General features: G+C 42.8%; 1 protein-coding gene across 3 annotated transcripts in view; it reads left to right on the forward strand.

Annotated features, from left to right (window-relative positions):
* Positions 1-4,841: 4,841 nt before the first annotated feature.
* The window catches only part of PCDH17 (protocadherin 17), a 100,689-nt gene continuing 91,930 nt past the window's right edge, over positions 4,842-13,600 (forward strand). For all 3 annotated transcript variants that reach the window (XM_044249838.1, XM_044249840.1, XM_044249839.1), the window contains exon 1: positions 4,842-9,908. In XM_044249838.1, the coding sequence (XP_044105773.1) occupies positions 7,332-9,908 (2,577 nt within the window). In that variant the 5' untranslated portion in view covers positions 4,842-7,331. The remainder of the gene's footprint in view (positions 9,909-13,600) is intronic.

The following is a 13,600-nucleotide window of genomic DNA, read 5'->3' on the forward strand; positions in this document are numbered from 1 at the left end:
ATGAAGGAAAATTTCAAAACAAATGCCTCAATGTCGCTCTTTATGGCCGAAATGACCACAAGGGGGAGCCAGCATGTAACTTCTCATGGGGCAGGAGCATTGAGGTTTCATAATTAATTGAACCTTTTCATTTCTGGCTAAGTCAGGAAAGGACATGAATATGACATTTGAAATTTATGAAGCTCCGGATAGGTTTTCTCAGAATTACATTTTGCACAATGTAATCCAACTCCCAGTTTTAATTATATGCTAATACATTAGATGTAACATATTTTCTTATCTGATGATTCTTGTTTCTTTGCGGCCTCTCAAGTATTCGACACACAACTTCACACACAATTTATTTACACTACACCAAATAACCTTAAATTGTCAAATTTAAATATAAAAATTTTAAAGTAACTGAAATTTGTCTCAATACTTAAAAATAAACGTCCTGAAATATATCACTGTTCAAAATTTGATCATTTGTGACTAATGTATGACTATGTCCTTTTGACTAACATATTTAGAAATATATGTAAAATAAAATATATGAACACCAGTTGGAAATTTAGTTCATTTCTTGTGTGAGTTTTAAATTAATAGAACTTGTATGTTTTTGTAGGGTTAACCCTGTAACTTTATTTTTGACTTTTTCTAGGAATGCACTTTTTTTGTGTGGGAAGAAGTCACAAGTATACATATAGTATTTCATAACAGCATATACATATAATAAAAAAGAAATAAATATTTTATTTCCTTATAAATATTTTTCTAATAACAAGATTTTGTAGTTTTACTAAAAACTAAAAAAATATTCAGTTTAAAATACTGTTTATTTGTGAAGATATTTTATATTTTTTTCTTATTTTGTTGTATAGGAGAGATTGAGTTCTCAAAAACTTTTAAAATTACAAAACATTTCTCCTGAAGCTTAAAAATTACAGTTCACTTGCATCTTTATGTAATTCATATTTATTATAATTCATATTTATCATAAGAGAGAGATGTTTTAGTGATTGTCCTATAAGTAGCATAGATTTGTCAATTGTTAAAAGAGACAGCTTTGGTTAAAAGTCAGCAAATGACCAAGAACTGTGTGTTAGAGGTGAGCCACAAGTATCTCTAAAAGACAATGGAAACTAAGAGAACTAGTTGTGAATGAAATACTATTACTTATTTTAGGATTTAGGTGATAGGGAAACTTTTCATACTTACATCTAAAGTAGTTAACTGTTAAAATTATTTTTGAAGATTTTCTATTAACAAATAAAAATATATGAAAGCAGGTAGTGAAATAATGGTAAGAAGGTTAGAAAAGTAAACAGTAGAGAGGGAATCTTTATTCACCTAAACAGTGGTTATGTTGAAAATATCAGCATCAAAATTTCTTCTAAGTACTGTATTGAACTCAAGAATACAGTAAACAGGACAAGTTTTTGAAGAATGTTATAAGTGCTGCCTTTATGGCTGTAAGCATAAATTCTTGGAACTACAAATACAACTAGTACATAGTGAAATACAGACAGTCTCAAAGACATAATTAAATAACTTAAATAACATGAGATTTCATTAAAAAGCATCTTTAATGTTATGTATGAATAATGTTAACTAAGTTATTGATTTAATGTAGAATTATTAGTCAATCTTTCTTAGTGTATAAAATAGGCCATAATGCTTCTGTCAGTAGCTATTCTAACATAACAATCAATTTATTTTAAAACTTACTTGGGCTATCATATTTTATTAATTAAATAATTTTATGTTATAGTTATATTAATTAAATAATTTTATAATTATTGATTACATGGTCTTATATTTATATTTTATAATTATATTAATTACATAAGTTCTTTTTCTCAATAAGTGTGCATACATATTGTATTTTGATTAAATCAATGATATCTTTGGATGTTCAAAATATGTTTAATGAAGAAGTAATAATACAGTTTTGGTTTAAGGTTGAGACTACCATCTGTAATCATAAATTATGATTATCAACCAGTCTCCTCTAGAGAAATGTGAGACTGTAGGTACTGTTAGTTATGCATAACATTATATTTTTCTAGATTCCTCAACTAGCTCTCATATGCCATAGCCTACTATGGTATAGAATATAATAAAATCTTTGAACTATTTAATCACATGTATATCAATTCTTTAAATGAACTTAATATTTTAAGCATACTTAAAAATAAGTTACCTAATAACTATATATCAAACTAAATATTTGGGAAGAAGAAGTAGAACTTATGAGATGTTAAAAAATTAGTAGTGATTATAGTTTTAAAAAGTGTGTCTTGTTAAGGGGAAGCAAAAAAATTGAAAATACAGTTGATTCCATTTCCTTTAAAAATAAAATAGGGATGAAGCATAAGGATAAAAATTAGTTTGGGTACCTGTCAGTGTTTAATAACAGAACTCAGCAGTACAACTTAAATAAAATATAAGTAGATATCTGATATAGTTCCATTTTGCTGCCTTTTGCAGATGCCCTGTGGCATGGTATTCTCTTTCTATACACTAGGGGGAAGTGTAACATAATTACTCTGGAAAGGGTGGTGGGCAGATTGTCTATGAGGATGTATTATCACTGGTCTCTTCCCAGGCACTATGTTTTCCCCCTCATTTGTGTAACAGCACACTTATTCAGGGCTAATCAATAAGCCATGTTCCCCTTTCCTTGAATTTTTTTCCTTCTCTTATTGTAAACCAAATAAAGATATTTTATGACTTTCTCTGAATAAGTATATAATGCAAAAAAAGCCATAGGTTTGTCATATTAAAAAAAAAGTAATGATTAATAAAGGAGTGTGTAATTGCTACTCTTTATTTAAGTTAGCTGTTGCTTTTAAAGCATCAAAGCCTCAGCTTCCAAGGTACACGTATGGGTACAGAGATACCAAGCCAAACAATATACAAAGGTGAGGTTTCACAAAGCAGCATGTTTAGGCACTCACTCAGCAAAACAGCCCAGGCTTCTACAAAGCTCTAGCTTCTGTGTTTATCAAAGATATGTGCACAAACTACCTATTTAGAAAATACAAAAACATTTTAGGATTTGAAGGTCTGGCTATAAAGAGCTCCTCTTTGAATTTTTAAATTGTTAAAGATATCTCTTAAGAGAGTGGTGAATTTTGGATTCCCATCAGACTGTAAACTCAGACTACAAGTTATCTCATTGAATCCTCCAGGAAATAAATAGCTCCTTTACTTGAATCTTTAAGCAATTATCCCAACAACAATCATCAGAACTTTCTGTAATTGGTCTGGATTTGATTTTCTTTGAATCCTGAATGATTCATGTAACAGACTTGTACGTTAGTCATTCACAATTTATAAATGGCAACTTAACTTTAGTATTTATGAATTGCGATCAATACTCCAGCAATCAAAACACTCACCTTTTCTATTTCAATACTTCAATTTTCTTTTTCCTTCTTAACTCTTTCCTAGAACCGCAGGATCGGGAGCAAACCAGTCTTCACTTGGGGATGTTTGTGATAATAGTTTGGGAAAAAAGGAATCTCTGAGATTAGAAACTGAAGTTGACAATGTAAATGAAGCAGGAGCCTGTGTGTGTGTGTGTGTGTGTGTGTGTGTGTTGGGGGGGTGAGAGAGAGAGAGAAAGGTGGTAGTAGTGGTGGTGATGGTGTTACTTAGAAAACATGAATCTTAACAGATGTCCCACTGATCTGCCTTTCACTTTCCGCTCAGCTTTTATGCAGAGGAGCTTTGGCAAATGTGATTATCTACACTTACTTGGTTGAGATCAAATGGTTCAGATAGCCATATAGAACTTCAATAACAAGAGCGTGTAACAAAACCTGAAAACGTGTGTGTGTGTGTGTGTGCGCGCGCGCTCGCGCGCACGTACTTTGTGGGGTGTCCGCTTTACCTTCAATCTGGACTGAGCTGAGGGTGACGGAGAAGGGTAGAGTCCTAAGCGTTACTTAGCCAGATTTCAGCTTTAACAAACTACAAAGATTGAATCGACAGTGAGCCTTTCTCCTTAAAGGAGAGGACTTTTCCCCTGGGGAGACACGGCCTCTCTTTCACTGGGCTTCTGCTTTTCTTCTGAAACACTTTCATAATCAAGTGACTTTCCTTGCGTGGGTGCCTGGGGACAGCTGATTTTTCTCCGAGGATAAAGAAAGTTACATATTGATTGCTGTTGCTCCGGGTATGTTTGCACCAGCTCCGGCTGAAGCGGGCGCGCGAGCGCCCTCGCATTCACACGCACTCGCTGAAATACACATTACATCCCCCCAGAAACACACACACACACACACTCTCCACGCGCGCGAATACACACACACACACACACACACACACATCCCTCTGCACCACATTCAGACAGATCCACAGCAGCCAGAAGATCTGTTCTTCTCTTGTTTGGTGCCTGTGTGTGTGTGTGTGTGTGTGTGTGTACAGAACTCATCGGGAAGACCGCAGCTACCTTATTCTGCAAGCACGCTGCGATTCAGGTTCCTGTATACATGGAGAAAAAAAAAAATAATAAATCGCTATCAAACTTTTTTTTTTCCTTTTCATTCTCCTTTTTCTGGAGGAAGACGGTGGAGAAGCTTCTCCCGTTAGTTAAAGACTCGGGAGACCCGGCTACCAGGCCGTAGGCGCCGCGGTCAAGGCGGAGCGTGGGCCTCGGCTAGCCGAGCTGGTCTCCCATCTAACTGATCTAATCAATGACTCTGAAGAGCTGGGGCTCCTGGCTCCGCCTCCGCCAGTCTCTTTGCCGCCTCCTATTGGATGTGGTCCGAGGAGGCAGGGCCTTGTTCCTCACGCGGATTGGCTGGCAGGGAATCAGTATCAATGTTTAAGCGGCGGCGTGAGGTGAATAGAGTCAGTCAGCAAGAGGCGCTGGGGAGAGAGCTGGGACTGCGAGCCCGGCGGATGCGGCAGCGGCGGAGGGCGGCTGGGGAGACGCTACTCCAACTGTTGAATTTTCACCTTTCATTTCCTCCGATGCTTTGCTTGCGGAGATGGATTTATTTGCTTTGAAATCCGTACGTCTTTCGCAGGCTATGAGCTGATCCTGACAGGCACCAGATTAAAAGCGACCACCCGTGACAGAAAAGGAGGAAAAAAAAAAAAAAAAAAAACCTCCACAACGGACTGCACAATTAACTATGCACACCGGTGCTGGACTTTGTGAATAGAGAACATTGAGAGGAAAATCATGAACTATGATGCGGGGCTAAGCTGTGAACAGTCACTGGAATCCTGATTATTTTTTTCTTTTTCTTTTCTTTTTTTTTTCAAGACTCTGAAAGATTTGGGGGTTCCTCACGCCTCGTCAAAAGGAAAGGTGTTTTTTTTTTCTTAAACAAATAAATTAAAAAATAAATACACCTAGCAAAACAGACGCCTTGTTTTCCAGACCCTCGGACCCCGGCAGAAAGAGGTAGAGTAAAAGTGCTGCTGGATTCAGCTACACCTTCTTCCCTCCCTCCCTTTCCTCTCGCTTTTTCTTTTCCTCCAAGACATGAATCTGGCTTTTCTTTCTATAGAGTGAGTCAGAGAGAAAGCGTTAGGAAGAAGCCGCAACTAATGTCTGTGAAGGGAGGACCATGAGGCGAGAGTGAATTCGATTCGTTCCACTGCTTCTGACTCATCGGGCAGATCGGAACACCTGCATTTCTGGATGTGTCATTCCCGTATGTCGAGGCGCCTCGAGAACCCGAAATAATGTGTAGACAGACCTGTGCCTAACATCCCCTCGGAGGTCGCTCTCGGGGGTGGGGTGGGCGCCCCTGGCTGGACCGCCGCGGCCGCAGCTCCTCACCCCTGCCCTCCTCGAGTCGCCCAGAGAGACTGTGTGAGAACGAGACTGCAGAATGCATCACGCCAAACCTTGATGTGTTTCTTTCATCCAGCCCACTCCTACTATTAAAAAAAAAAAAAAATTGACGGGAGAGGGGGAGGGAAACAAACAAACAAAAAAACCGCACTTTATTCGCTTCAGATATTCACCACTTTTATTCCTCGCCAAGGTTTTCCTTTCTAGATGAAGAGGACTGGGAGGCAGGGCCATTGGAAGGAGATGCTGAATAGAAAGAAAAGAGAGGCACTTGACAGCCCAGCCCTGTGAATGCAGAGACTGTTTCCCTTCTAGCGAGAGACAGGGAGAGTGTGTGTGCGAGGACTGGGAGGGTGGCTCCCCCTTCCTTTTTATTCCGCCTCCCCCTCCCCCCTTCAAATCTGCACATCCAACCATGAGTTGCCTGTTGATTTCCTTTCGCCTGGGAAGAAAAGCAAACTGGAATTAAACTGCATCGAGAGAAGTCCTTGCTCTCGCGGAGAGAAGGGGATGGTAGCGGCGGTTACTGGCTTGGCACAGAGGAATCACACAGAGTGTGTGTTCTACGAACAGAGGCGGAGAGAGCTATATACGCCCCCCCCCCCCCATAGACTCACGCCGCAAACGCTGATCTGGCTGTGGCTTTCCTGACTTCGGGGGAGAGCCTTTTCCGAGGAAGAGAGGGAGGAGCCTGGTGGAGGGAGGAAACTACAAATCGGGACACTAGTTCTTTGCGCTGCATTTCCTCCCCTCCCTTTGCTCGGAAAGGAGAGAGAGGGAAAAAAAAAAAAAAATACGCTTGGCTAGGAGATGCAGTCCGCGGCCGCCTCTGCCTCAGCCAGCAATGCAAGATTAGATCTCTAAATGCAGCAAAACACTGCCTGAAAACCGAACAGCCCGCGAAGCCAGCAGACATTTCACCGGGCTCCGGCGAAGCTTCAAAATATATCGGATTCTCTCTCCGTTGCTCCTCGTCCCCATCAATTTCATCACTGGAGACGGGAAACAAGTAAGGATTCCACTTTCCCATCTGCCTCAAGACACACCTCCCCGCTCCCTCCCCCACCCGATGTGAAGAGTATTCCGGTGGCTACCGCGGGAGTGGATTTGCAGCGCCCTAGCGGGAGCCAGGAAAATCTACCGATTCTTCACCACCCCCTTCTAGACGCGATTTCCATCTTATCGCTGGCCTCATCGCTCAACTTTGAGTCGCCCCTAGTCCCGGCGGAAGAGACAAAGCCCCGGGCTCGCCCCTAGCCGCAGGGAGCCGCCGCCTTGCTCCGTGCCCCTGCAGCTTCGCTGCGCCGCCGCTTCTCGCCCAGTGCGGATGCTGTAGATCAACAGGTTCGGGGAACTTGAGCGGAATAAGGAGACCGCCGGGTGCCGCAGCCCAGGAGCAGAGGGAAGGAAGGACCCACGGACTTGTGGCTCGTGTCGCGCGCGCACGCTGCGCCCGAGCCCCAGGCTGGCGCGCTCCCACTCGCTCGCCCCTCCAGTCCGGCTGCTCCTGCCCCCACCCCACCGGTCTGGGATGTACCTTTCCATCTGTTGCTGTTTCCTCCTCTGGGCCCCTGCCCTGACGCTCAAAAACCTCAACTACTCGGTGCCGGAGGAGCAAGGGGCCGGCACGGTGATCGGCAACATCGGCAAGGATGCTCGACTGCAGCCGGGGCTTCCGCCCGCAGAGCGCGGTGGCGGTGGCGGCGGCGGGCGAAGCAAGTCGGGTAGCTACCGGGTGCTGGAGAACTCAGCGCCGCACCTGCTGGACGTGGACGCGGACAGCGGGCTCCTCTACACCAAGCAGCGCATCGACCGTGAGTCCCTGTGCCGCCACAACGCCAAGTGCCAGCTGTCCCTCGAGGTGTTCGCCAACGACAAGGAAATCTGCATGATCAAGGTGGAGATCCAGGACATCAACGACAATGCCCCCTCCTTCCCCTCGGACCAGATTGAGATGGACATCTCGGAGAACGCAGCGCCTGGCACCCGCTTCCCTCTCACCAGTGCACATGACCCGGACGCCGGCGAGAATGGGCTCCGCACCTATCTGCTGACGCGCGACGACCACGGGCTCTTCGCGCTGGACGTCAAGTCCCGCGGCGACGGCACCAAGTTCCCAGAGCTGGTAATCCAGAAGGCGCTGGACCGCGAGCAGCAGAACCACCACACGCTTGTACTGACCGCCCTAGACGGCGGCGAGCCGCCGCGATCCGCCACTGTGCAAATCAACGTGAAGGTGATAGACTCTAACGACAACAGCCCGGTCTTCGAGGCGCCCTCCTACCTGGTGGAGCTGCCAGAGAATGCCCCACTGGGCACCGTGGTCATTGATCTGAACGCCACCGACGCCGACGAGGGTCCCAATGGTGAAGTACTCTATTCCTTCAGCAGCTATGTGCCTGACCGCGTAAGGGAGCTCTTCTCCATCGACCCGAAGACCGGCCTGATTCGTGTCAAGGGCAACCTGGACTATGAGGAGAATGGGATGCTGGAGATCGACGTACAGGCCCGAGACTTGGGGCCCAACCCCATCCCGGCCCACTGCAAGGTCACTGTCAAGCTCATCGACCGCAACGACAACGCGCCGTCCATCGGTTTCGTCTCCGTGCGCCAGGGGGCGCTGAGCGAGGCCGCCCCGCCCGGCACCGTCATAGCCCTAGTGCGGGTCACTGACCGGGACTCGGGCAAGAACGGGCAGCTGCAGTGCAGGGTGCTGGGCGGAGGGGGGACCGGCGGCGGCGGCGGCGGCCTGGGCGGGCCCGGAGGTTCTGTGCCTTTCAAGCTAGAGGAGAACTATGACAACTTCTACACGGTGGTGACTGACCGCCCGCTGGACCGCGAGACCCAGGACGAGTACAACGTGACAATCGTGGCTCGGGACGGGGGCTCGCCTCCTCTCAACTCCACCAAGTCGTTCGCTGTCAAGATTCTGGACGAGAACGACAACCCTCCTCGTTTCACCAAGGGACTCTATGTGCTGCAGGTGCACGAAAACAACATCCCAGGAGAGTATCTGGGCTCCGTGCTTGCCCAGGATCCCGACCTGGGCCAAAACGGCACAGTGTCCTACTCCATCCTGCCCTCGCACATCGGCGACGTGTCCATTTATACCTATGTGTCTGTGAACCCCACCAACGGGGCCATCTACGCCCTGCGCTCCTTTAACTACGAGCAGACCAAGGCTTTCGAGTTCAAGGTGCTTGCTAAGGACTCGGGGGCGCCCGCGCACTTGGAGAGCAACGCGACTGTGAGGGTGACAGTGCTAGACGTGAATGACAACGCGCCGGTGATCGTGCTGCCCACGCTGCAGAACGACACGGCCGAGCTGCAGGTCCCGCGCAACGCTGGCCTGGGCTACCTGGTGAGCACCGTACGCGCCCTAGACAGTGACTTCGGCGAGAGTGGGCGCCTCACCTACGAGATCGTAGACGGAAACGACGACCACCTGTTTGAAATCGATCCCTCCAGCGGCGAGATCCGCACGCTGCACCCCTTCTGGGAGGACGTGACGCCAGTGGTGGAGCTGGTAGTGAAGGTGACTGACCACGGGAAGCCCACCCTGTCGGCGGTGGCCAAGCTCATCATCCGCTCGGTGAGCGGCTCCTTGCCCGAAGGCGTTCCCCGGGTAAACGGCGAGCAGCACCACTGGGACATGTCGCTGCCGCTCATCGTGACTCTAAGCACTATCTCCATCATTCTCCTAGCGGCCATGATCACCATTGCCGTCAAGTGCAAGCGCGAGAACAAGGAGATTCGCACTTACAACTGCCGCATCGCCGAGTACAGCCACCCGCAGCTGGGCGGGGGCAAGGGCAAGAAGAAAAAGATCAACAAAAACGATATTATGCTGGTGCAGAGCGAGGTGGAAGAGAGGAACGCCATGAACGTCATGAATGTGGTGAGCAGCCCCTCCCTGGCCACCTCCCCTATGTACTTCGACTACCAGACCCGCCTGCCCCTTAGCTCGCCCCGGTCAGAGGTGATGTATCTCAAACCGGCCTCCAACAACCTGACTGTTCCTCAGGGGCACGCGGGCTGCCACACGAGCTTCACCGGACAAGGGACTAATGCGAGCGAGACCCCTGCCACTCGGATGTCCATAATTCAGGTAAGAGACTTTTAGCCTAACTGGGACTTGACTTTATTGCTGGTTTTTGGAGCTGTCCTGAAACCTTTGGAGCAGGACAAAGCCACACTGCTAGCAGCAGTGAGTGGAAAACATTTTTAAGTGAACATGGTTTACACTTTTGCCACCACGTGTACAACATATTCGATACATAACCCCTCCCATGTAAATAGTCTAAAATCTAGAAGGTGTGAATGTCTTACTTTTGTTGCATTTTAAAGTTTATTTTTGTAGGCTTTAAATGTTAGCGGTGTTCACTATTTGGAGTTTATTTTACATTAGTTTTATTCATGAGTCTACATTTCTCTCCATAACAAAGGATTCCCAGAGTAGGAAAGAAAACATTTTAGTTAAATTTGCTTTTTAGTTCTGTTTAAAAAACCTGATGCCAGAAAGGAAAGAAATGTATACTCAAATACTCAGAAGTTAACTTTTTCAAGAACAAAAACAGCAACTAGTCAGAATTCCAGAGCCTGAATCTGAGCTAAGTTTTCAGTCCTCCACCAGAAAAGTAAGTTTTATATTTTAAAAAGCGTTTTAAAGAATATGAATCTGATTTATTTTTTACAGCAGAAACTGCATCATGATGTCTTAGCATAGTTTAAACTTTTAATATGTGAATTATGCTCTGGAGCTCTTTCAAAAGTTTGAATGAATGTGGGCTCTGGACCATTACCTAAGACAAGTTTATATTTATTTTGTCCTGATCTGTTTCTTGGAGTCATTGAGGAAAGAAAAGAGTGCACCAGAAGGTCACAGACTCACTTTATATGGTTGAAAACAGGAAGCAAAGTTGGCAGTAAAGGCACCTGATGCACCAAAAAGAATTTCAGGATGCATTTAGTTTGTATACCGTGTATTTTCAGTATGTCTATGTGGTATTTAATATATTTTGGATAGTATAATGCAAAGTTATTGACATATTTAAAAAAAAATCCTAGATGACTGACCCATCATGGACATAGATTCTAACAATAGTTGGTGACTGTACTTTGTGTAGTCACTCCCTAGCTTCTTTTATCCACTATTAAGTTGTGTCACAGAAAAACTTAATTCTTGCTTATTATTAATGCATGTTGCTACAAATTACTCTGGATGAGCACTACTTGAAATTCAAAATTGAGTTTAACTAAAAGTGACACTTTGGGAGGAAGATTAGTTTGGGGCAAATGAAGATAATTGGTTCATAATTTTATGCTTTGAAAAGCAAATACCTTTTAATGACACTTGACTCAGTAATGTTTTTATTATTAAAATGAAGAGTAAAATTTCATAACCTTATCCTTTCTAACATAAGGATAGCAAATGCTAAAAAGTTAGTAAAACGTATTTTCTTATAATAGTATAATGTCCTTGTAAAACAGAGTCTTCTACTTGATGCTACTGAATACTTAAGTATCGATTGTAATATTAAATCCCACTTTTAATGGTGTCTACTGTATACCAGTAATCATGATTTTTTTGATGTCTATAAAAGACTGAGCAAGAAATATATCCCTTGAAAAATATTGTGGTTTCTGTGAAAGTCTTTCTGTGACTGCATACTGGCATTTATGATAATCTCTTTAGGGAGGTATGTTGAAGTATGTATTTATAGATCTTTTGCAGTCATTTTATATATATACATATGTTAAATACCTTCTTTCTATTTTCACCATTGACAGTTACAAATATATAACAGAGTTAATGTTTAATCTTCCATTTCAAGTGCTTTCAGTTGAATTCTTATTTAGGTTCCAATAAAAATGAAGTTGGTACAGTAGAATGTCAGCAAGCCTGGTTCCTCGGCCAGATTAGTGAGGAACAAATTTGAACGGAAGTACCCAGAAGGTTTCAAGGGACAGGGGTGCCTATATTGTATTTACACCATGCTGTTCTTTAAGCTCTTCGTTGCTGGAGGAATGGATGATGGTGTTGGTGATGATGGTGATGATGATGATAATGATGATGATGATGATGATGATGATTCCTCTCAGCAGTGAAACCTAAGCCAAAGCGAATCTTACACGTGCAGGGAAAGAGACAGAAAATTTTAAAAGAAAACAAGACAAACTTCCTTGTCATTCCCTTTCTTCTAGAATCTTAATCCATGCCATAAAAACACAGAAGAACTTTCAGTTTTAAGTTCTTGACATTTTTTCCAAGGTGACTCAATGTTGCATATTGTTCCTGCCCTAGAAATATCCTTGATTTAAACTATCAAAACAGGCACTCCTCTTCCTCTTCTTTTTTTTTCCTACTGAATTTTTGCAGTCTTATAAAGAATGCTTTGTAAATTCCTAATATGTTAATTTCCTCTTAAATATATATCAGGTTCTTCTCAGTACCCATTGTTGAGAACAGAATAAATTAACTATAGTGACCCTCCTTTCCTCTTTCTCTTTAAACTAGCATGCTGCAAACACTTTGTGCTGAAGTGACATGCTTAAATTCAAGTGCTCAGGTATCCATAAGCGTGTTTTGAAGTGCATGTATTAGTGTGTATATTTAACACAGCCTGCTAAGGAAACACACTACTAATCTCACTTGTACTTCTGAAAGTAGTATTTTAATCCATGGAGTGCACTTGCACTTGCACCTACTAAGTCTGCTTTAGCTTTATTTTCCAGCATGTTTGTGCTGTTTAGAAGGTGCACAGTGTATTTCTATTGATGGAGTGAAACATATTTCGTCATTGTTTTGATATACACTGGTATGAAATTTAAGAATTTCAGGATGTAGAAAACTCATATTGCAGCTTAAATTAAGATTTTTTTTAAAGTATCAAATGATATTGTGTGAGTCACAGGGTCTAAATTTTAAGGTTAAAATCTAGTTTCTTGAGAATAAGAGTATTTTTATTAAGTGAATTCAGAATAATCATGTAAGCTGGTTACACATGTAATCAGTATGTAGAAATAGTGGTTTGTGAGAAGAGATTTTATTTCAGGGTTTCTTCAAGTTTCTCAGATGACGTAAAGTCAGTCTGCGATGTGTTTAAATAATAGACTAGTGATTAAAATATCTTCAATAGTGTGAGTCATAATACATTGTTATAATTAAACATTTTATTCATTTTAAAGCTATAACACCGAAATTGAAAAGTAGGATCACAGATTTTGTGGTAGGTAAGGGAAATAGAGAATTATACAAATTTATAACAGAACTTTTCATGGGAGTAATTTTCATGTGAATTATTTCGTATGTTAACATGAGAATCTAAAATCAAGTAGAGATCATTACTAATTGTCACAAGTTACTGCATATCAAGGCTTATCAAGAAATATTTGTTCAGTCTCGGAGTAACTTCTCAACAGGTGTTTTCAACGAAGGCCTGGCTGAGAAGAGGCTGGGGACTTCTTCACTGTTGGGAGAATTTCCAGTTTTGTTTGAACATCTGTGTTTTCAGATTTTTTTGTAGCATTACTGCAAGTCATTTTAATATGAACTCATAGAAGAAAATATATTGAGCCAGCAGAATAAGATCTACTAAAATAAATTTAAAAAAAGAACACATTCTCATGCGGTGTTTTATAGTTCAATTTCAAAAGATTCACTTTAGGATTGACTTTAGACTTTTTATACTACAAAGAGAAAATCCTTTTGATATATGTGCATGGCCTTTTCAATAAAAAGGAATTAAATGCATGGTAAATACAGTCAATCCAAATATATAAAAATGAGATTGCAGCATA

Source organism: Neovison vison, chromosome 5, assembly GCF_020171115.1.
Source record: "Neovison vison isolate M4711 chromosome 5, ASM_NN_V1, whole genome shotgun sequence".
Classification (NCBI taxonomy): domain Eukaryota; kingdom Metazoa; phylum Chordata; class Mammalia; order Carnivora; family Mustelidae; genus Neogale; species Neogale vison.